The sequence below is a fragment of the Macrobrachium rosenbergii genome, chromosome 46, assembly GCF_040412425.1.
Source record: "Macrobrachium rosenbergii isolate ZJJX-2024 chromosome 46, ASM4041242v1, whole genome shotgun sequence".
Taxonomy (NCBI): Eukaryota; Metazoa; Arthropoda; class Malacostraca; order Decapoda; family Palaemonidae; genus Macrobrachium; species Macrobrachium rosenbergii.
In genome coordinates this window covers 12,134,263-12,157,690 of record NC_089786.1, presented here as the reverse complement: position 1 = coordinate 12,157,690, position 23,428 = coordinate 12,134,263, and the positions used below count along the sequence as shown (strand labels likewise).

The window sequence follows — 23,428 nt, the reverse complement described above, 5'->3', positions numbered from 1 at the left end:
ATGTAACTCGGTGACATCTCTTGCCTCGCACCCGAGAGTAGATTCTGACCTTGAATTTCTGTGAATTATCGTACATCACACGCCACCAACACTAGACTCTGATTAGACTGCTTTGTACTTCGACCCCTCGTGAAAGAAAGAATATCAGTGTGTTCCTAACTTCTACTTCATGTCATGTCTGAGCTCATGTGAAGTCATTCCCCCCCAAAAATGTTAGCCTACTTGACTCTACTGCGGCGTAGTTTGTGATGTGACTAGCGGAAGATGTGAACCACCTTACAGTTATATTTGGTCACTTAGTATTAAGCCCTTTAACAAAAATAAAATGACACTTTTTTTTGTATTTTCTGTGATTGTGTTGAAGTGTTTGTCTGCAGCGTTATCTAAGAATTCTCTTGGAAATCATATCAGTACAGATTAACTCGCTCTTGTGAACAACTCAAGCTACTTGCAGATTTTACATGCAAGACCTTTACCAGGCAAGTGCCCGCCTATAATCTCGTGCTAATTGACTCCATCACCTCGGTAGGTGAGTTTATTGGCGTGTGTTTTTTGCAGACTGAATTAGATTAGACTAGGGTAAGTGATACAAATGAAAGTTTGCCAAACAATATTCCACATGGGAATAGATTCATTCATTTTCATTGTTCTGCCAGATAGATTGAGTAATATAATTTCAATGATATCAAAATCTTACATTTAGAGTGCAAATAGCTGTTTGAATAATTAGGACTCCCTAATGTTTATTTTTTTTATGATGATGCTAGAGATGGTAAATGAAGGTCATGAACTTTACCGTAAAAGTTGTTCTATAACGAAGTGGCTAATTATTATCAGTATTACCACTACTTTTAGTCGAAGTATCAGCTTTCATATCGATCTTGGCATATGAAGGAGGATTTTTTCTACCTCAAGTGCATCACGAACAGAAGTCTATGTAATTCTAAAAATACTGTGCATTAAAGACGTAAATAAAAGATTGACTTACATTACGGAGGTTTATACCAGCACAAGCCGTCCCCCCCAAGTGTAGCAGGCTGTACAAGAAAGCAAAAGAAACGCGAAGTAGCATAAATAATCTGTCGGTATACACTTATGTAAACAATGCATCCGAACGATGGCAAGTAATGTTTTACATCTGGAAAAACAGACTATAAAAAACTATCGGTTCATTACAATTTTCTGTCCCAATTAAGATGCAATGCCAACATTCTTTTAAAAATGTTACACTCTAAAGTGTTTCCAAACATTTTACCCTGGTCTCCATACCTAAGTCGAAGCCACTAACCAAACAAGTCGGGGGCCCTAAAGCAGTAAGCACCGAGTCAATCTCCTCTTTTCTAGTTAAATCTGCATAAATACCTGTGTAAAATCGTTCTCTGCATATGGCTAAAACTACAATATTGTTTTATTATTGAGGTGAAATATCGAAATGATAGATGTGATAGATGGCTACATTAACGACACACTTCGTTAATCTCTTTGCTAGTGGATAATTCAACAAACGGCTCACCCGGTCATATCCGAGTTAAAAATAAAAATACTAAAGATAATTTTTGCATAATATTCTCTCGGTAGATCGTAATTTGGGCAACTGCTAAATAAATATTCCGTCCAGAACTTGAAAGATCAAAGTATTCTGCTTAAACAAAGGCTGTGGCAGTATGAATGAAATGAATAACAAGTTAGACGGTAGCTTCATCTTTCTTGCAATGGGTAAAAGAATAAAATATGGAGTGAATTTTTACAGAAAATGTTGTATGCATTAAGAATACAAGGTTCCAAAAAAATAGAATTATTTAACCCAGGTTTTTTTTTTTTGCTATAAAACAATGACTATTCTCTGTCTATTCTTGTCTTTTTCGGGCCTGGGCTAGAAAAGTGCGTTAGGTTACTAGTAAAACAAGTGAAAAATGCGCCGAAGTTTCTTAGGCGCAATCGAGTTTTCTGTACAGTCGCTACAGCGCATAATCAAGGCCACCGCAATCAGGTCTATTTTTCGGTGGTTTCAGTATAATGCTGTATGAGCCGCGGCCCATGAAACTTTAACCACGGCCTGGTGGTGGCCTGCCCTATAGCGTTGCCGGAAGCACGATTATGGCTAATTTTAATCTTAAATATAATAAAAACTACTGAGGCTAGAGGGCTGCAATTTGGTATGTTTGATGATTGGACGGTGGATGATCAACAGACCAATTTGCAGCCCTCTAGCCTCAGTAGTTTAAGATCCGAGGGCGGACAGAAAAAGTGCGGACAGAAAAAAGTACGGTCGGACAGACAAAGCGGCACAACAGTTCTCTTTTACAGAAAAACTAAAAATGGATATCTCATACCAGAACAACAGTCACCGTATTTTTCTGCTAATGTCTTTTCAGTTTGACCTTATTTTCTAGAAGGCATTCATAATAGTGTAATTATTATACCTACAACGGAGCAGGAACTCTAATAATTAAGTAATTATTTTTGCTGTTATGGAGGAAAGGAATTTTTAATACTATAATTATTCTTGTTATTATCAGAGAAAGTAAATTTCAAAAAGTCATTATTCTTGTTATTGTAGGAGCAAGGAATTGTTAATAAATGGGATATTTCACAACGTATCGAAGAAATTAATTTTTAATTAAGCTATCATCACCTGGCGCTGCATTCGTCAAGCGAAATATTCACCGCTTCAGTGAGGACATAAACTACATTCGAAGCTAATTTAGTTCTTCCTTGGGGGTGGGTAGAGCTCTCGGCTAGCACGCGTTCGACTCTCCGACCGGCCAATGAAGAATTAAGAGGAATTTATTTCTGGTGACAGAAATTCATTTCTCGTCATAATGTGGTTCGGATTCCACAATAAGCTGTAGGTCCCGTTGCTAGGTAACCAATTGGTTCTCAGCCACGTAAAATAAATCTAATCCTTCGGGCCAGCCCTCTCTAGGAGAGCTGTTAATCAGCTCAGTGGTCTGGTTAAAATAAGGTATACTTTTTTTTTTCCAACCTTAGTCACGAGACAGCGAATAAACAACATTAGTTGTCCTTTAAAGTCTAAGGCAGGCGAATAGTCTTCAAACATTAATTCTGGCCCAGCCATCACGACTGACTTTATTTTGACAACGTGGCGATTAAAGATGATATCCACACTGTCAATGCCCTGCAACCTGCATTATCTACATCTAATGGTTGTGTTTTGTTTTGCTTCGCAAAGCATACGGCACGCAAGGATGCTTTTGACTTTTCGCTAGTGACACATGTTGGTATTTGTGCGTGTGTAGGTTTGGATGCATGGCTAATGCACGTACACGCGTTTAATATATATATATATATATATATATATATATATATATATATATATATATATATATATATATATATATATATATATATATATATATATATATATATATATATATAGTTAATGATTGGTACATCTTGCTTTTAAGCAAACACGTGTTTCGTTGTGACTGCAGTAAATGTCAAGGGGATTCTATCTTATGTCAGATTTATGTGCCTGAGTCTATTTTCTCTCCCTCTGAAAATATAATTCTGTTTAAGAGAATATTCAGTTCCTTTTGTCATATACAACAGCGTTGCTTTTGTTCAGTTTGGTTTGTCTCATTATAATTTCTTTAAAAGTACAATTATGTTCTCTCGTTTTCTACAAAAAACCTTTAACAGTTATTCTGAAAAATTTTTGAAAAATTTCAGTCAAGGTACACTTTTAAATTTTTATATATATTACGTTTATCAGATACAGCTATATCATTCGTAATTGTTCTGATTTTTTAAATTCTTATACGTATTACGTTTATCAGATACAGTTATATCGTCCGTAATTGTTCTGATTTTCTTACAAGAAATGACTCGAAAATATATGGCTATCATCAGTTACGTCCTTATTACTTATTTGACACCTAGTCACATTCACAAGAGTTATAGCTAAGCATTTTATCCACTGCGCCATCAAGAAGATAAATCATTGGATAAAGCGCTGGGCTCACATTATTTGTTTTCATATTTTTCTTCGTTACGTAACTCGACGAAAATTAACACGTTTTTCATAAAGTGTCGATTGAAAACAAGATTCCCCAAAGAAGATCAAAATAGGCGTTAGAAATTTTATCCATAAGGCATGATGTGGGGGGCCTCATTTTTTCGCTTTGAAAACCTATTACGAAAATGTAACCCATTTCCCAATAGTTACTTAATTAAAAGTAAAGATGTTCTAAAAGAAGAACCAACAAACAAAACCACGTTCATATTGTACCACAAAGTAGTATTGGACTTTCTATCTATATTTTGTTTATTTATTAAAAAACTCGAAGCTTAGACTTGTCATCCACTTCGTCAGCACGAGGGCGAACTGCCGTGGACGAAGCATTCATTAATTCATTTTTTCGTTACTTTTCTATCGAAAGTCTAGCTCAAACAAAACTAAAACATTCTTAATTATCTATCCAACAGGTAATCCAAAGAAGATCATGGCATACAAAATGCCGTCGGACTCCCAGCGCTTCTGCGTGAGCGACCTGAAGAAGGAGCGGGCGAACTGCGCCTTCGACAGAGAGGAACTCACCAACCTGATGGACGGCGGGAAGAAAATGACCGAAATACGAAGGAAATACAGTAAGGAGGAGGGAATTATCAATTTTATTCATATCTATCAGTCTCTTTATTCATTCCCTCTTTCTATTTTTATGGAATTTGGGCAGAAAATACGGGAAAGCTGTGGAATTTTTAGTTAATATAACTTAATGATTAGGTTAATTAATGTCCGTTCTTGTATTCCTCTCCATTAATTATGTTTTTTTTTTCTTTGTTTGCTTTATCCCTTCTATTTTCATTTAATTTAACGACAAAGGATATTTTTTATCGTTAATCATCCCTCGCTGTTTATTGCCATTTTCCTTTGTTTTGTCCTATTTTTTATTCATTTAGCTAAGTCTATATTTTCAATTCATCCCTAAATTTGTCTAGCTTTCAGAACGTATCATGTGTTTAGCCTGTGCAACAACTTGTGAGAAGTCTGTGATTTTTGTTAGTAGAGACTCATGTGTATCAACATTCAGCATGAAGGTGAAATTTAAATCATAACGAATGAAAATTATTAACCTGTCATATTAAATACTCAAGGGATGAAATTTTCTTTGGTGAATTAAAAAGGAATAACTTCAATTTTAGAATTTGGCTGTGGCTATGATATGTACGAAAACCAGTACACAGTAACTGTCATTTAGACAATGTTCGAAACTAGACATTTATACTGCTTACTGTTGTAAATGATTGGCCCCATGAGACTGTACACACACACACACACACACACTTTTGGTGCCTCTACTGGTGGAAGGACAACTGGGTCCTGATTGATGGCCCCAAAAAAATCGCTCACAAGACACCATCTTCCAATCTTTCCCTTCTAAAAAGAGCTGTCACTAACTTCAATTACGGAATCGATCAATTCAACCTTTATCTCTTTATTATCATACCTGTTGCTTTCAGCCCAGAGTTTCCTGAGCGACCCCGTCTACGAAGACGCAACTCCCCAGGATTATCTCAGCCACGAAGATCTCTACGGCAACGAGCTCCGGAAGGCGTGTCATACCCTCCGCAAGATGAACAAGGAGGGCATCTCTATCAAGTAAGGCCATGATGATGATCTCTGTCACGTAAGAAAATTATCTCCTTTACACGAACGATCTCTACTTTGTAATTATATCAGTTTAAAGGATTAATTTGAATTACGGAGTTATCTCTAAATAATTACGGCGATGATCTCAGTCACGCGAGAAAATTATCTCTAATACAGAAATTATCTCTACTTTCTAATTATCGCAATTTAAAGGATTAATTTTAATTATGGAATTATTTCAAAATAATTATGACGATGATCTTAGTCACGTAAGAAAATGATCTTTATTACAAGAATTATCTCTAATTTGTACTTATCCCAATTTAAAGGATTACTTTTAATTGCAGAATTATCTTTAAATAATTATGGTGATGATCTCAGTCACCTGTGAAAATCATCTCCATTACAAGAATTATCTCTATTTTGTAAATATCTCAATTTAAAGGGTTACTTTTAATTATGGAATTATCTCTAAATAATTATGGAGATGGTCTCAGTCGTGTGAGAAAATTATCTCCATTACAGGAAATATCTCTACTAATTAATTACCTGAACTTAAGGGAATAATTCTATTTACGGAATTGTCTCCAACAACTAACTGTCTATATCGTTAGGGAATTCTTAGTGAATTTATTTACTAAGCAATTATATTTATCAAAGAAATATTGATATGCAGAGAATTAGCTCTATTCACGGAATTATTACTACCAGATAAAGTTATTTTCTCTGCTTTGGGAATTAGCTATGCAATGAAATTATCTCTAAATCAAGTAAGGGCTCACCTCTATCAAAAAATTATCTACAGTTATTTTATCAAGGGATGCTCTCAGAGAATTACTTATATCAAGTACTCATCGATATCAAATTAGGGAATGGGCTCATATCATTGAAGAAACTATCACTGCAAAAACAAAATTTTTCCTATAATTCACTAATTATACCTAGACAAATATATATATATATATATATATATATATATATATATATATATATATATATATATATATATATGTGTGTGTGTGTGTGTGTGTGTGTGTGTGTTGAAACAGACTTTGTCAGTTATTACATCAGCCATTATCTTTTAAACATGTATTTGTTCGTTAATACTTAATTTCTTTCTTAAATTTCAAAATATAACTCTATGTTTTGGACGTGCTTATGGCATTACTGAATCATTTTCAGGATACACAATATTATTAAAACAACCAAGATTTCTCGCTAAAAATACATCGGTTCACAACACATATCTTCGACACTGATTTAGCTCTCAGTTGTCTTGAAAATATCAATGACTTTTCATTTATGACATATAACCTTCTAGTGCTCCCATACCACCAGTTATCATCAAGAACTCATTTATCCATTTTTGAAGGAAAATGACCATGCACGGCCCGAGAGGTCTCATGCAAGACGGAAACCCCCTGATGCTGCACACAGGAATGTTCTACGACGCGATCGTGGGTCACGGGAACAAGGAGCAGAGGGAGAAATGGCTCCCCCTTGCCGAAAAAGCCGACATCATTGGGACTTACGCTCAGGTAATTCTAGCTGATCACCGTGACCGTCTTAAAGATTAAAACCCTGTACAAAAATCCTCAGAAGCCTTCAATATATCGACACAGAAATCACCCTTCCCCAGCCCACAGTAACCCTATAAACACAGCACCACCTATTCTTATCTACAGACATTCTTGCAATTCCGGAATATTAAATTCTATTGTACCTTCTTGGTGCAAGCAGTACATTGTGAACCTGGTACGTGACTGACTGTGGTAGGTTGCAACCAGGGTGAAGACACGCATGGGCCTAGCAACCTCACGTCAAAAGACAACCCTTCTAGAGGATAAGGAATCTATATATAATATATATATATATATATATATATATATATATATATATATATATATATATATATATATATATATATATATATATATATTATATGAAATATATACTGTATATATAGATGGATAGATAGATATAGATGCATATAGATACACAGATATATATATATATATATATATATATATATATATATATATATATATATATATATATATATATATATATATATATATATATGCGCGTGTGTGCGCACGCGCGTTTGTGCCTAATCTGCTCAACTTTACTGTCCATAAAATATAAATACAATAACTCCGCGAGGCCTGAAATATCTTCTCACCAACTAACCAAACCTCTCAAACGGTTCCTTCTAGACCGAAATGGGCCACGGGACATTCCTGCGTGGGCTCGAGACAACAGCCACTTACGACAAGTCAACCAAAGAATTTATTATTCATTCACCAACGCTGACGGCAACCAAATGGTGGCCGGGAGGACGTAAGCTTATGATTTGTCATTCTCTCATGGAGCCATATTTTGCAATTGGCTCCCTCGTCTTCTCTTATAAGTCCGCTCTGTTCTGACTTTAATATCATTGAGATTGTCATGATGGAAGTCTGCAAGTTTATTTATTATTTTATTTTTAGCTTTTTATGTCTTCTGAGTTATTATCAAAACATATTTGGCAGCGGCTGATGTTGTTTTGACGTGATTTGTTCTTATCGAATACCAGCTGAGTACTATTAAAGTTAATTTTCTTTAATAGTGTAAGCATTAAAACTTAATATTATTTCTCTTAATGTTATTTACACTTCACCTTATTACAATTATTCAGTTTGTTATTGTAATCACCGCTCCTTTTGTTAATAACATCATCGTTGTTGATCAATGTCAAGATATTAAAACGTAATGTTATTGTTTAATACCACTTGCACATGATGGGTTATCACCTTGTAACTATTATTCACTTTCTTGTTATCACCATCGCCGCTTTTGTTATTGTTCAATGCTGTTATTACCATTTATTCCAGTGGGCAAAACTGCCAACCACGTCATACTGATGGCTCAATTGTACATTGATGGGAAAGTTTTGGGTCCCCATCCCTTCATGGTGCAGATCAGGGACTTGGAAACCCATCGCAGCCTACCAGGCATGTTTACTTACTTGTCAGTTTATCACAGAGCATGTTTGCTATCCATCACTTATCATTATTGGTATTAGTATTAACTTAAAATATAAGATGCCTGGAATATGTATATATATGTGAATGAATAATTCTAGATATATTATGCCGTACATATTACTTTCAAACCATAACTGTTTTCGAATCGGACTGCTTGCAGTTCTAAAAAAATAAAATATAAAACAATTTATAACGAATCCAAGACCTTAGTTTTGCATATTGTGTCAGTGATTTTTTTTTTTGTATCTGTTTACTAACCTCGTACCCTTCACTACTCTGATTGCAATCCACCACTGATGACTAGCTACCGGGTACTTCATATACCTACAGTATATAATATATATATACATGCATATAATATATATGTATATATTATAGTATATATATATATATATATTGAACATATATATATGCATGTATATAATATATATGTATATATTATATATATATATATATATATATATAATATATATATATATATATATATATATATATATATATATATATATAATAGTATTCATAATATTCCTACAGGCGTCATCGTGGGAGAGATAGGACCGCGCGCCGGACTGAACAGCAACGACAATGGCTTCCTGAGATTCGACCACCACCGCATCCCCAGAACAAACATGCTCATGAAACATTCCCAAGTGCTTGAGGTAAGTCAGCGCTGGGACCTATGAGGTCATTCAGCGCTGAAAGGGAAACTGAGAGTAGAAAGGTTTGAAAGGTATAACAGGAAGAAAACCTCGCAGTTGCACTAGGAAACAGTTTTAAGAGAGGGTTGAAAATCAGATGGCAGAAAGAGAATATGAACACAAGTACAGTAAAAGAAATGAGAGATGTTGCAGCTAGGGGCCGAAGGGACACTGCAAAGATCCTGAAGTCATCCCTACAGTGCAATGACAATGCTATCCCCCAACGGGGTTGAGGCCTGTCCAGACGAGCGGGCGTGCCCACCGGGGAACGCGGTAGGTGGGCAAATTCTCTCCGCCTTACCGTGAGAGTAGTCCACATGGCAGAGTTGACGAATGGGCGGGCGGGCGTGCCTGACGATGCCAGTACCTTGTCGAGTGTCGTAAGAAAAACAGGGTGGCCAGTACTGCTCAGAAAAAGAAACTGTTGTGCAACATAATAATTGGCGTATGTATAAAGAAAAAGACGAGAATGTGGTGCAAAGATTGGCTAAATATTACGGGAGTCATACAACAATAGTACACGAACTACAACACGGCTATGAATATGATTATAGAAACTATATAAGAATGAGCATAAGCACATTCCATTCACTCCTAGCAAAGGTAGAGCCAAGGTCTAGAGAAAGAGAAGATCTACTCACTTCCCCCAAAATCCCCCAAGTAGGCGGAGCTTCGTCTACCCCTCCTTATTGCGTCAGCAGGTGGATTGCCGTAATGAGCAGGTTCCTCTGAGATACGTCATCGCCTACGTAGTTACCCCAGGTGGGAGGCGATTCCACCCAATTGGGCAGACCTTGTCTCTCCTGGCCTTGGGTAGAATCATATGTCCGAAAACAAGATGCAAACATGCCACACAGCATAACAGCAGAGGCTCGACTGGAATTTCAGATATGGAGTTTTCGTATGTTCAGGTTGTGAACTAACTTGCAGACTTGAATAATAAAGTGTGTATTTGAGAGAGAGAGAGAGAGAGAGAGAGAGAGAGAGAGAGAGAGAGAGAGAGAGAGAGAGAGAGAGAGTCCAAATCTATTCTCCAGACCTATAACTTCTTGCTAGTTTTTTTAGGAAAATGATCTCTAAATACCTAAAAAAAAAAAACATAAAACTGTATTAAACCTTAAAGCTATCTTTAAGTTTTTAACATACTTACCGAGACCAAAATCAACCAAAAACATAGATATGATCCAAGAAAAAAATAATAAAAACCCACTTTTTGAGCAATTTCCACTGGTGGGTCGTCAATAAAAGATCTCTGCGAAACCTTAATTTGTCTTAAATGGTATCAAGGAGAAAGAGTGTGGAAAACCTATTAACAAAAAAAAAAAAAAAGACATTATTATCGACGACAAAAATTCAGTTTCACAAAAAATAGGAGATCGAAATCTTAATTCTCAAATACATTTTTCCTTACATGCTTAACCTGAGACGCATGTTTACTTTTTTTTTTTTTTTTTTTGCTCACGCATTTGTTTGCACTGTTATTATGAATTCGGTAGAAAGAGAAGGCTGTAATAATAGAAGGTGAATCGCGCACAAAAATCATTCCAGCTTTGCTTTCCAATCGTGGAGAAGGGTGACCGTTGCAACGAATTATTTTCTTGATTTTCTGTGTGGGATAACTGAGGTATGAACTCATGAGTTCATCTCGAAATTCTCTCTCTCTCCCACTTGAAAAAGTTATCTTGACTAGGCATGTAACTGGATACAAACCACTGGACGAGGTAGTCTTGACAAAGCTGTTATTGCTACAAGGATAAAACATGATAATACGAAAGGAGCAAGAAATTCCGCGAGAAGAGAAAGCGGGAGGTTGTTTCAGAGATTTTCTCCTAAGCACGCTGCTAGATCGCGATCCTTATGGCGCGATTTCACGAGTGATTCCTCAGTAATGGTGAATCACTATCGGCTATGTTCCTTGTACCTCCATATCAATAAAAAAACAAAAACTTGAGTGGTCATATAACATCAACTGGTACTGCCCCGCCTTTGTCGTCAACCGAACTCCGTTTTATATATTTATATATATATATATATATATATATATATATATATATATATATATATATATTTTATATATATATATATATATATATATATATATATATATATATATATATATATATATATATATATATATATATATATGTAATTTTTTTCTTTTTCTTTCTCATACACCCGGGCAACTGGCGCTATTTCATCTCAGCCTTCCTCAAGCTGATTTTCTTTCGTGGAAGTAAATCTCGAAGGTTTTGCTCATGTTTATTAATCAATGTTCACTAATGTCGGAAACTTAGTTGAAGGATATTTAACGACTAAGTAACTAACCGTGATGTGTAATATGAAACCAGATCGATATCGTCTCAGTTTTTCGGTTGGGGACACAAGCAGTGTTGAAAAATGAAAGAAAAGCAAAATGGGCAAACGGGCTAAAAGATGAGGCCTTTTACACACAGCGAAAGAACATTAGTGAAAAGAAAGAGGAGGATCCTTGTATCGTATAGCGATCTGAAAAGGAACTGGCTGACGTCATGATAACTGACAAAAATTATAAATGAAAAAAGTTTGTTATAGAGAGAGAGAGAGAGAGAGAGAGAGAGAGAGAGAGAGAGAGAGAGAGAGAGAGAGAGAGAGAGAGAGAGTGCGTGCTGGCAATGCACAAGGCATTACAAGAAGGCGCTTTCAAACGTAAGCAAGCCAAATGATCCCAGCAACGCATACAGACCGGTAGTAAAAGTGAGGGTGGGATTCACTGGTAAGGAGTTCAGCTAACACCATTGATTTCTAAAGTTTTTTTTATTTAAAATCTATCTTCTATGATGGTAATTCTCAGTTGCATGGATATCGGTATCTTACCAAGGTAATCTATAAAAGTAAAATGGGGGAATGGCTTAAAATATAGCCAAGAGAAATTTGCAGATGTTAATTGAAAATTCATCTGCGCATTCAACTTTACTCAGCAGTGACAACAAAATCGTATACATGCAAGCTGAATATCTGTCGAAAAATAATACTTCAATAAGTATGGAAGGAATGAAGTCGTTAATAGCACTTTCTCAATGAATAAATGAATCAAAACCAGTGTCTCTTGCTAAAAAATTCAAGTAGTTAAATGCGAGTTCCATCTTACATAACAACGTGGCAACATTAGGTCCACCTCTTGCCCCGATCATAAAATAAGTCTGGCAGTGTCGTACCTTCCAGTACTTGCCCCAGCTCAGAGGGCACCGACTGGTGATTTCGCTTAACGCGGGCACGGCAATTTCGCTGGTTTGCCCCTTATATTATGAACCCGATGACATGCATGCCCGCTGATCAGGCCCGCTCGTCCAGACATGCCTTAAGGTTTAGCATGCACCAAGTGATTAGTGATCTGCCGTAAACTACTAATAATAACTCAAATCGACTGAAATCATCAGAGCATTTGATGGGTATTATCAGCTGTGGCAACTAATAATCTCAGTGATATAATTAGCTTGTTTCAGATTAAGTCGCTGACGATATCTCAGCAACTCGTAAGAGGTTAGAATCGATTACCTGATAATATGTCTTTCTGTGTATCATACTCTTTCAAGTCAACTGAGATACATAAGACTTTTCACAGCATCTAATATTTCAATTTACTGATATCTCCTCTTTTGAAATCTGTGTTTTCGTTATATGAAGAGGTCAGCTAAACTGTCAACTCAATATCTATTTAGTTAAAAATCAGATTCTTGAAAGCGTGAAGATCATAGAAATGGTATTCAAGTTCTAATAACCTATGCTTTTTCTTATTCCTCAAGTAATTTATCACCATAAATTTCAAGGCTCATACAACAAATATTGTTGTACAATAATCAGTGCTATCATCATCAATATAACCTCCAACACCTGTGAAATTCCAGTACTCATGTCTTTCACGTGCTTTATCTTCCACAAATCTCCACTCACACAGCTTCCCGTCTCGTAGTTATCTTCTCATTCAGCGGGCTCTTTTTTTTTTAATAAACACAAATTAACCATAATTACCCAGTTCGACCCATAGTTCAATTACTTATCCAGTTTTTCTCAAACTAGCCAATGATGTACAAAGATTGATAATGAAATCTGTCGGTCAATATTTACTTTCATGCCAGTTTTTAGATATTGAAACAAGTTCGACCATGATTTCAGTCTGCCATCTTTGTTTTCCCTCAAACAAATATCCAACGTTGAACAAAATTCGAAGCTCAACAGTCGCTAAACATTTTTTAATACCACTCATTAGTCATGATGTATCGAATTTGACCTCTGATTTTACCAGAGAAGTATTTCTTGAATCACTTAATCAGTTTTTTTTTTTTCAATAAACTAATAATAATGTCTCGCCAATCTTATCATGACAATGTACCATGACTCAAGTACCATCTCTACCTTTTGCTGCTGAGCAAGCACGCCCTCAAGTGACGTGACTTTCACCTGTCATTGCTTTAAATCTTCAAGATCTTGATGCCAAATTTAATCATGGTTTCTGTCCTCTGATGTTGCAATTTCTGTGGACTGTCTATTGTTCATTATAATACTTTCATAAAACAGCAAAACTGAGTAAGAAGGCCGAGCAAAAATACCAGTCGTTTCGAATGAACTCCACCAAGACAAAGAGCTTGATGATAGTAAATAAAATAGCAAGTTGTAAGAGGTTGGCAACAGGATCTTTAAAAAAAGTTAGACTATGCCTTCCTTAGGGGCTATGTTTCAGAGCTCGGATTAGGCAAATGCCCTAAGAATCCATGTCACAGTACGCTGGAAAGTGAAATAAAGGATAAATAACTTCTAATATTCATAAAGAATATCTCTTCCAACCCTTCCTTACCAGGAATGAATTTTAAATCAATATCCTTTTTCTGACAGGATGGGACCTACGTAAAACCACCTCATGCAAAACTGTCGTACGGAACTATGGTGATCACCAGGGTCTCTCTTGTCTACCACGCTTGCTTTCAGCTCAGGAATGCTGTTACAATTGCTACAAGATACTCGGCAGTGAGACATCAGTCTGAACTTGTGCCTGGGTAAGACACATGCAGTATATGTATTGATTACAACTGTCTTGCATTCTGATTCCAAAGATATTGACGTTAGTCTGTGCCACATAACTAATTTTAAAAGCTGAAGTAAGATTAGCCTGTACTAATTTTTGTTCTAAAAGCTGACTAGTGGCAGATGGAGTGGAAATGAACCTATGACTTTACTGATATCTCTGAGTTAAATAAAGACTAGGTTATGTATAGCCTACTGATGAGTCATGTCCATACTCGAGTATTGATCAGATAACAATATGTGATTCAAACATCATTTCTAAGACTAAATAGTTTTGCACGACATAACAAAAATATCTTGAGACGTCCTTTTTCAGGGAACCAGAACCCCAGATCCTCGACTACCAAACACAACAGTACAAGATAATCCCACAAATCGCTTCCGTCTTTGCCCTCTTCTTTGCTGCTCTGAGCTGCGGTAAAACCTACGCTAAAGCCATGAGCAACATCCAAGAAGGAGACATGGAATTACTACCTGAGGTCAGTTATTTCGAATCCATGTGCCAGTTCTCTTTATTCTCATCCATTTGAAAATGTAATGTGGTGTTACAGTAAGCATTGGTGGATGCTGGAAAGGCAAATTGTTCCTGTTTAGGTTAAATGAACCTTTCTGTTAGATTCAGTCGTTTGAATGTGCTATATGTACCAGTAATCAGTGGTGGTCATTACTAGATAGGCAAACCTTTCTGAAGTTAAAAATATCTACATCATTGTCCATGAATACTTTCATTTGTGCCTTTAACAATCAGCCAAGGAATATCCCAGCAGAGACATACCCAAACAATCACCTCCTTAACATTCATCTCATTTACACCTTAGATGTAAATAAGAGGTACTTTTATTTTTGCGAGACTGTACCACCTTCATTAACCTACTTGGTCTTGTTTTCAGTTACATGCCTTGTCAAGTGGCCTCAAAGCCATCGGTGGGAAAGATGCCTCTGCTGGTGTGGAGATTTGCCGTCTGGCATGTGGGGGTCATGGTTACATTGCTTCTTCTAACCTGCCCAGAATATATGGAAATACGACTTGCATCATCACTTACGAAGGTGAAAACACAGTTCTGTTGCTCCAAGTAGCTAGGTGAGTATTTTCAATATACTTTATTTCTGTCGGTGTTGTGAACCTCTTTTAGCTTAAAATATCCAAGTCAAGGTCTTCCCTGGTCCATTAATATCACTTAAACTATTGCTTTCTTGCTCACTTGAACTTAAAAGCAGACAAAAATCATATCTCATAAATGAATCAACCTTCCAGGTTACAGTTGTTCAGCTGAATCATACAGCCTCAATATTTCCAGTACTTATTTTTGCAGCATTTAAAGACAACTTATTTTTGCAATATTTAAAGATAGAGTTATAAAACTTTGTGTCCTCAATATAATTTTTAACAAGTCATGCTGTAATGCTTAAATCTGATAATTTTGAAGTCCTTTATGAATAAATTCATACCCCTAATTTAGCTTTCCAGCATAATACAGCTTTCATAAATAGTCAGGACCATTTTTAAAGTAGTTCCCAAGGGGAGGCAAATTCACTATAGATGAAATTAGATCTTATATACTGAAGACCTTCCGTAGGTATCTCATCAAGTCCTTTAGAGCTGGCAAACTGGGGACTCCTCTTCGAAAGTCAGTGGCATATCTTTCTGCCCAGTCTACTGGTGGAGAAGTAAATATAACAAATGAAGGTACAGTGTATCTTGTGTCCACCAAATTCTTATTTCGACCATATGCAAAATTCAACACTTACTTTCTAAACAGAAATTATATAGCATTACGATCTACATAGTAAATTTAATTTTAGTTCAATTATCAAGATGCTCTACGATTTTAGATTTTCAGCATGGCTGACACTGTCACTAAAGCATTTTGCTGTATAGGCAATTCATTTCTGATTCAGTCACCAGATGTCAGTATATGATGAAGTTTGCAGCAGATCCTGGTGAGGAGATTGTACCCGTCATTCTTTACTTCATCAGGTTTGGTTGAGGCATACAAGAGGTCTGTTTCGGCTATGGTGACCGAGACTGAAGGGAGACTGAGACGCCTGTGCGATTCCGGTTTGAATTATCATCATGCCTGGAATAAGTGCTCCGTTTCCTTGGTCAACTGTGCAGAGGTAATTGTAGTTCAAGCTCAAATCAAACCAGTGGTACCTTTCGTCTAATACATTTTGGTTAATGCACCACTTACTCAAATAAATTGATAAATTCAGTAACTGGAAAAGGAACTGAAATTGGCAAACGGTTCAATTCGTACCTCTTGCACTGGTTGGACGAATATTGATAGGATTAAAAATGATTTCAAGAACAATATTTTGATTAAATGTTTTGGGACACCTCCAAAACCATTAGCTCCAAATCTTTTGGTTGCCTAAGGCAATGAAATAGTAAAACCAATGGTTTTGTTTACCTATAAAGCAACACTGTTCTGTTAAAGTGGAATGTCATTATACAGGTCGATAGAAGATATATGATTTTATAATGAACTAATATTTAACCTAACTTACGTCATATACAATGGGACAAAAATGAAAACACTAATAATGAACAGGAGATATATACATGATGAATTAGGGGAGAATGAGTAACACTCTTATCAAGTAGCCTACATATTGGCCCTAATGAAAATTTGTGAAAGAAACATTTAACAGTTAATGTAAGATTCGGGTGAGAAATTAGACATAACTTCCACAATCCCCCATCAATCAGTATCTTCATTTTATTACATGTATTTGAACGTAAAATGAAAAGTCACCCTATAGAGAAGATCAGCTATGAGCAGTGCAGCTCAAAATTACATTTTCAGAACAACTTTTGTTCTGTGCATGTTTGAATACAGTATTATGTCTGATTTACCAACCATCTCTAGTTAATGACTTCTATGCTTCTAAATTCTTCACGTCTTCAGTACAAATACATATGACATTTATATAGCCATCTACCAGATATGTAGTGTCGACTCCCGCCCATTCGCAGTTCCAGATTTGCGGACTCACTAATTCACGGAATTCCCTATGGGACATATATACACATTATTCGCGGAAAATTCACATATTCGCGGTGTTTTTCACTGAGAAATATTCATTACTTGCTATATTTTCATATAATTTTCATGACTAAATGCACTTTTTGTGATAAAACTGTTCAAATGCTCAGGTATAAGCATTTTTAGGGGGTATTTTTTTTTGAACTATCAAAATAGGCAGTTCTAAGCATTTTCAGAGGGGTTTTAAGTATTAGCAGATTTTAGTTATTTGTGAGGGATTGTAGTATCCATTCCCCGTGAATACAGAGTGTTGATTGTACCATACATTTGAAAAGCGTCTATCCATCTTTTCAGGCTCATAATCGTTACTACATCTGTGACCAATTCGTGAAAAATGTAGAGTCCCTGGAAGTCAGCCCTGGCTTGAAGAATGTACTGCAAGACCTTTGCAGGCTTTACCTCATTTATCACATCTCTCTTAGTGAAGGGATATTCCTCAAGGTAAGGGGCAAAGTGGATTCTGGATTAGAAAGGTTCTAATTCTTGGTATGAAGGGACGTAAGTCACACATTCATACTTTAAACTGATGAATCGCGTATGAACACCTGTTCAGCAAAAGATCCACAGCATTAACATTTTCATACACCTAAACAGAAGACTAATCAGTAGGGAGCCAAAACATCTTATGCACACACTGTAATATTCACCCCTATCTAACACGAACTCTCGCACATACTTGATACTAAGGCCCTTACTTCCTTATATCTTTTCCAGGCCACATATCTAGGGCTTCCTGTTCTCTATATAAGATATACCTCATACACACACACACACACACACACACACACACACACACACACACACACATATATATATATATATATATATATATATATATATATATATATATATATATATATATATATACATACATATGTTTGAGACAAGGGAAGCTGAAGATGAAGTAGAGATTAGTGAAAGATAAAACTCACGAAAGACAAGATATAACTGCCTGAAACTCATAAACCTTTTCCCGTCAAGCGACGGTGGAAGTAATGATATACTGTATGTATAGGTGTTACACTTCCTGTTCTCAGAATGTCTTTTTGAGATGAGTTTGCAAACCCTATGCCATTCTTCATCCTGAATTTAAGCCACTAGGCAACTAACTGCAAGGTATATAAAGTCGAATGTCACGACAACAAAAGCACCATTGAATTTAATGGAACCTGCCTGGGGTACTTTAGTTTGCTATAATCGAACCCGAAACCCCTCACTATTGTGGCAAGCACCACAGCCACTGGATAACATGAATATACATATGCATATATACATGCATACGTACATACATACATACACACGTCTATATATATATATATATATATATATATATATATATATATATATATATATATATATATATATATATATATATATATATATATATATATACATATACATATACTGTATATACGTGTGTATGAATGTGTTAGTGTGTGCCCTCATACTGGGATAGTATGGATCAATATGCTTCATTTACATACAATGTCATCCGTAATGTCACCCTTAATAGCATAATTGAAAAAAAGTTAATTGGACACAGTTCAGCTCACTAAAATAATAAATTGCCATTTCACTCAAGTTGAACGATAGACCTAACCAGAAATTTTAGTCGAATCCTAACAACACAATGTCTTTATTTTTGGTCGTAAAACTCATTAACGTAACATTATAGTCTTTCTTTCTGGTAGTAAAAATCATGAACAAAGTCTCTTCAGGAGATACCTGAAAATCGAGATACTTATCTAACCGGGTATCTGATCGAAGATCAATTTCTAATAATAGAAATATAATTGGAGTAATTTCTTATCAGAGTAATGTGATAAAGAAATCTGAAAACAACAATTGAGATATGGGATTGTAGCTTCAACGGTAACTTAAAGGAATTGTTTTTTTGGATAGTTGCCTCCTAAATTCAATTCTTGTCGTAACATTATCTTTGTCACAGATGTCTAAACCTAATTTGTCACATAGGCATAGATTCCTAACCTGTCCCACAGGCTCCTTAACACAACCTATCAAGCAGGTACTATAACCTAACCTGTAACACTGATGCCAATCGTGTCACAAAGTCATAATTATAACTGTCACAAGGATGCTAATCTAACTTGTCACACAAGTGCAGTGATGTAACTTGTAACACAGATGTCAACATAAACTTACAAGGTTGTCATAACCTACCATCAAAATGAACACTATTGAAACCTCTCAAAAATGTTTCTTTACTAACCTGTCACAAGAATACTACGGTATACCCTAATCTGTCACATGCAGTGGTACCATATGCCTGCCAGTCACAGGTTTGCTAGAACCTTATCTGATACAGGGTCACCATTTGCTTAGCATTCTGGGATGCTCTAACCTGAGATGTTAAGACCCCATAATTTAACCTGTACTAAAGCTGCCATCACATAACCTGTTAAGAGGCATAATCTAACCTTTTACATGGAGGACACTTCGTAACCTGCCACAATATGTGGCATAAGACGTACCGTAACTTAACCTGTCCCTCTGATACTGCAACCACATCTTTCAAGAGGCACCAGAATGTAACCTGCCATGTGGGTACTGCAGTACTGTATAACCATATAAGATGGTGTTACATAACCAGTCATAAGGATAACACAACCTACATTCTACTGTCACATGGGTGTCCCAAACTAACCTGCTAAGCAGATGCCACAACTTCACAAATCAAGAGGAACCAAAATCTAACCTGTAGCACAAGTACTGTAAGCTAATTCTTCGAAGAGGAACTAGATTCTAATCTGTCACATGGACACCACAACCATGCCTATTAAGAGGCCCAATAATCCAACCTGCAACACAAGTACCATACCCTGTCTTGTCTTATGGATGCCAAAATGTAAACTTTCTCAAGGCACCATAATCTAACCTGTCATACGGCTGCCATTCCTGTCCACTTAAGAGGCATGGTAATCTGTTGCATAGGTGCTGTAACTAAACTGTTAAAAGGCATCAGAATATAGACTGTCACAAGGGTACCATAACGTAACTGTTTAAATGCACTGTAATCTAGCCCATAACCTACAAAAAATTCCATACCCTACTGGTGTCATACTGACACAAGTGATTTAGCATGTCACACAGGGGTTGCACCCTAACCTATAGAGAGATACCACAATCTGTCATATGGTTATATAACCTAACCTTTAGAGAGGCACTATTGTATAATATCTTGAGTGCATCACTGTGCTTTTTAAGAGATAAAGTAATTTACCTGTCACATGGGTGTCATAACATCGTGTTTATAGGGACATCATCATACTATAACCTGCCATATGGAATCCATGATCTAACCTGTTATGAGGCACTGCAACCTAACCTACCACATAGGTACTGTAACCTAACCTATAAACAGGCCCCATAATCTAAGTGTCACTGAATGAGTCCATAATCTAACCTGTTAGAGGCTAGTACTAACATTTAAGTTTTAGCAGTGGTGCTGTAATTTATTCTACTACAGAGGGTTCATTATTTCACCCATATAGGAGACCAACATCAGCTGTCACAGAGCCATAACCTAACTTGCAACAGCCAAGTTATTACTTCATGTACCTTACAAATACAGTAACCAAAACTGTTACACAAAGTTTCCACAATCTTAACTATAAAATGCACATCTTTATCCTGAGCTGTTGCATTGGCACTGTATCCAAATTCATCACAATGATGCCCTAACAAAAACTGTGAAAAGGTGCTTTAACCCTGTGTCCCAAAGGGTATATAGCTTATATTATCACTGGGTTGTCTTGGCCTACAGTGCCAGTTTGGTTTCTTAACCTAAACTGCATTACACCATCTTAACCTATATTTTCACTGGGGATGCCTAAGCCAGTATATCGACTCAGTAGGTGCCTTGACTTAAAACAGTAATAGGGTATCTTAACATATACTGTAACTTGAGCCTATACTTTCACTGGGGTACTACAGGGCACTAGCATATAATCTAACGTTTTATGTAATACCGGGAACACAAATGAAATTTACCTGTTTTTCTCCAAAGGCTGGAGTCCTGTCTCCAAGTGATTTCGAGATCTTGGAAGAAGAGATGGTCGAACTGCTCGCGAAACTCCGACCACAAGCGGTCTCCATCGTCGACTCTTTCGACATCGACGATAAACTCTTGCATTCGACGATTGGGGCCTGGGACGGGAACGTTTATCAGAGGTAAGGAAGGATTCAGGAATAACAAACATTTTGGCTTCATACTTTCTGTAATGTTTCTCTATTTTCGCTGTTTATATACAAGTTAATTTTTTATGCTTGTCAACTTGTTTTACATTTTCCGTGGAAGAGTTTATTTTTTTCATTATATTTCCATTCTGGGATTAATCTTTTGAGGTGGGATAAAAATATTAATTGTGTTTTATTAATTTTTATGTAGTTCAGTACTTTTTCTCTTGTCTTTGTCTTCTGTTACTTGTGATCCGGTCGTTTTTTTTTTTTCTTTATCAATATCTATCCTGAGGAATAAACCCCAACTATTTTTCTCTCTCAAAGAAGACATAAACGTCTTTTTAAAACAAACTGCGACAATATTTATGACATTGCTTAGTCAAAGATATATATAGTTTATAATTTTTTTTTAAACATTAGGATTTTGCTGCATTCCAAGAAAATCGGTATTTATATGAACGTTATTGAACATTTTACTTAAAATTTTGTTCTATGTTTCTCTATCTTTAGTTCTACTACGGAACTCTGTATATTATTATACATTTTACCCTTTACTCCTTCTGGTAAGTCTACGATATACGATGAGAAACTGAACATTACAGCACGCTTTATATGAGATTTCAATTTCTCGTTTAGCTAAGAATAGGGCAGAATATCGGGCTTAGGCCAAAGGCCAAGCGCTGGGACCTATGAGGTCATTCAGCGCTGAAAGGGAAATTGAGAGTAAAAAGGCTTGAAAGGTATAACAGGAGGAGAGCCTCGCAGCTGCACTATGAAGCAATTATTAGGAGAGGGTGGAAAGTAAGATGGAAGAAAGAGAATATGAACGGAGGTACAGTATAAGGAATGAAAGGGGTTGCAGCTAGGGGCCGAAGGGACGCTGCAAAGAACTTTGAGTAATGCCTAGAGTGCGCAGCATGAGGTGCACTGACGGCATTACCTCCCTACGGGGACGTTTAGCTGAGGCATATCAAAACAAAGAACTGAATACTTGCATTTAACTTCAGCTCATATGCAACCTGGCATCGAATATTATTACCTTTTTAACTATTTTTTTTTTACTAGTTCTAAGATTTATGATGAATAACAGAACACTTACATTTTTTTTTACTTCAGTTAACATTTACTGTATTTCTTCTTTTCTAGGTTGTACGACGAAGCAATGAAGAGCCCTTTGAACAAGACGGATGTCCCCAAGGCCTACCACAAGCACCTGAAACACCTGATAACTGCTAAACTCTAAGCTTGTTATTGTGAATACCTGGAGGCAGATTAAAATCTGCAGCCTTTCGTGTGTATTTGCCAGGGAGGTTTTGTATGGGAATTTTCTTTCAGATGTCGAAATATTAACAAATTATTACTTCATCCAGTTTATGGGTTGTCTGAGATTTTGTAACAGTTAATACAAGATTGTAGCAGAGAATATGGCATGGTGATTAACTCCGTTATGTAATTATAATTATTACTAAAGAACCTCTCGATTAGCTTTAAACTCATAGAAATCAAAATTGACTCATATGTAACGAGGCAAGAAGGCTGGCATTCCTTTCTCTCGGTCTCGATGCAAAATGGTTTAACATAACATTAAGATGAGCAGAACAATATGAGCGAACAAGGGAATGAAGACAAGAAGCGGTGAACAAATGTTCAAAATTATCCTGACCATTCCAAATCCCAAATGACAGCTGGAGATCCACATTTCTGGGGTGCAAAGTTACGGCATTGCTCATTGTAGTGGGACATGACGTCGTTACCTTGATTAAATATATCGAATTCCCTGCGGGT

At 36.3% G+C, this 23,428-nt stretch overlaps 1 protein-coding gene across 1 annotated transcript; it reads left to right on the top strand.

Annotated features, from left to right (window-relative positions):
- The first annotated feature begins 394 nt into the window (after positions 1–394).
- Positions 395–23,066, top strand: LOC136830220 (peroxisomal acyl-coenzyme A oxidase 1-like). The gene is made up of 15 exons (XM_067089520.1): positions 395–529; positions 4,450–4,611; positions 5,485–5,623; positions 6,987–7,152; positions 7,831–7,954; positions 8,488–8,607; positions 9,175–9,299; positions 14,208–14,368; positions 14,713–14,875; positions 15,287–15,477; positions 15,974–16,083; positions 16,375–16,514; positions 17,738–17,884; positions 21,471–21,634; positions 22,790–23,066. The coding sequence occupies exons 2-15, from the start codon at positions 4,467–4,469 to the stop codon at positions 22,884–22,886; spliced, it is 1,992 nt and encodes a 663-aa protein (XP_066945621.1). The 5' UTR covers positions 395–529; positions 4,450–4,466; the 3' UTR covers positions 22,887–23,066.
- Positions 23,067–23,428: the final 362 nt, after the last annotated feature.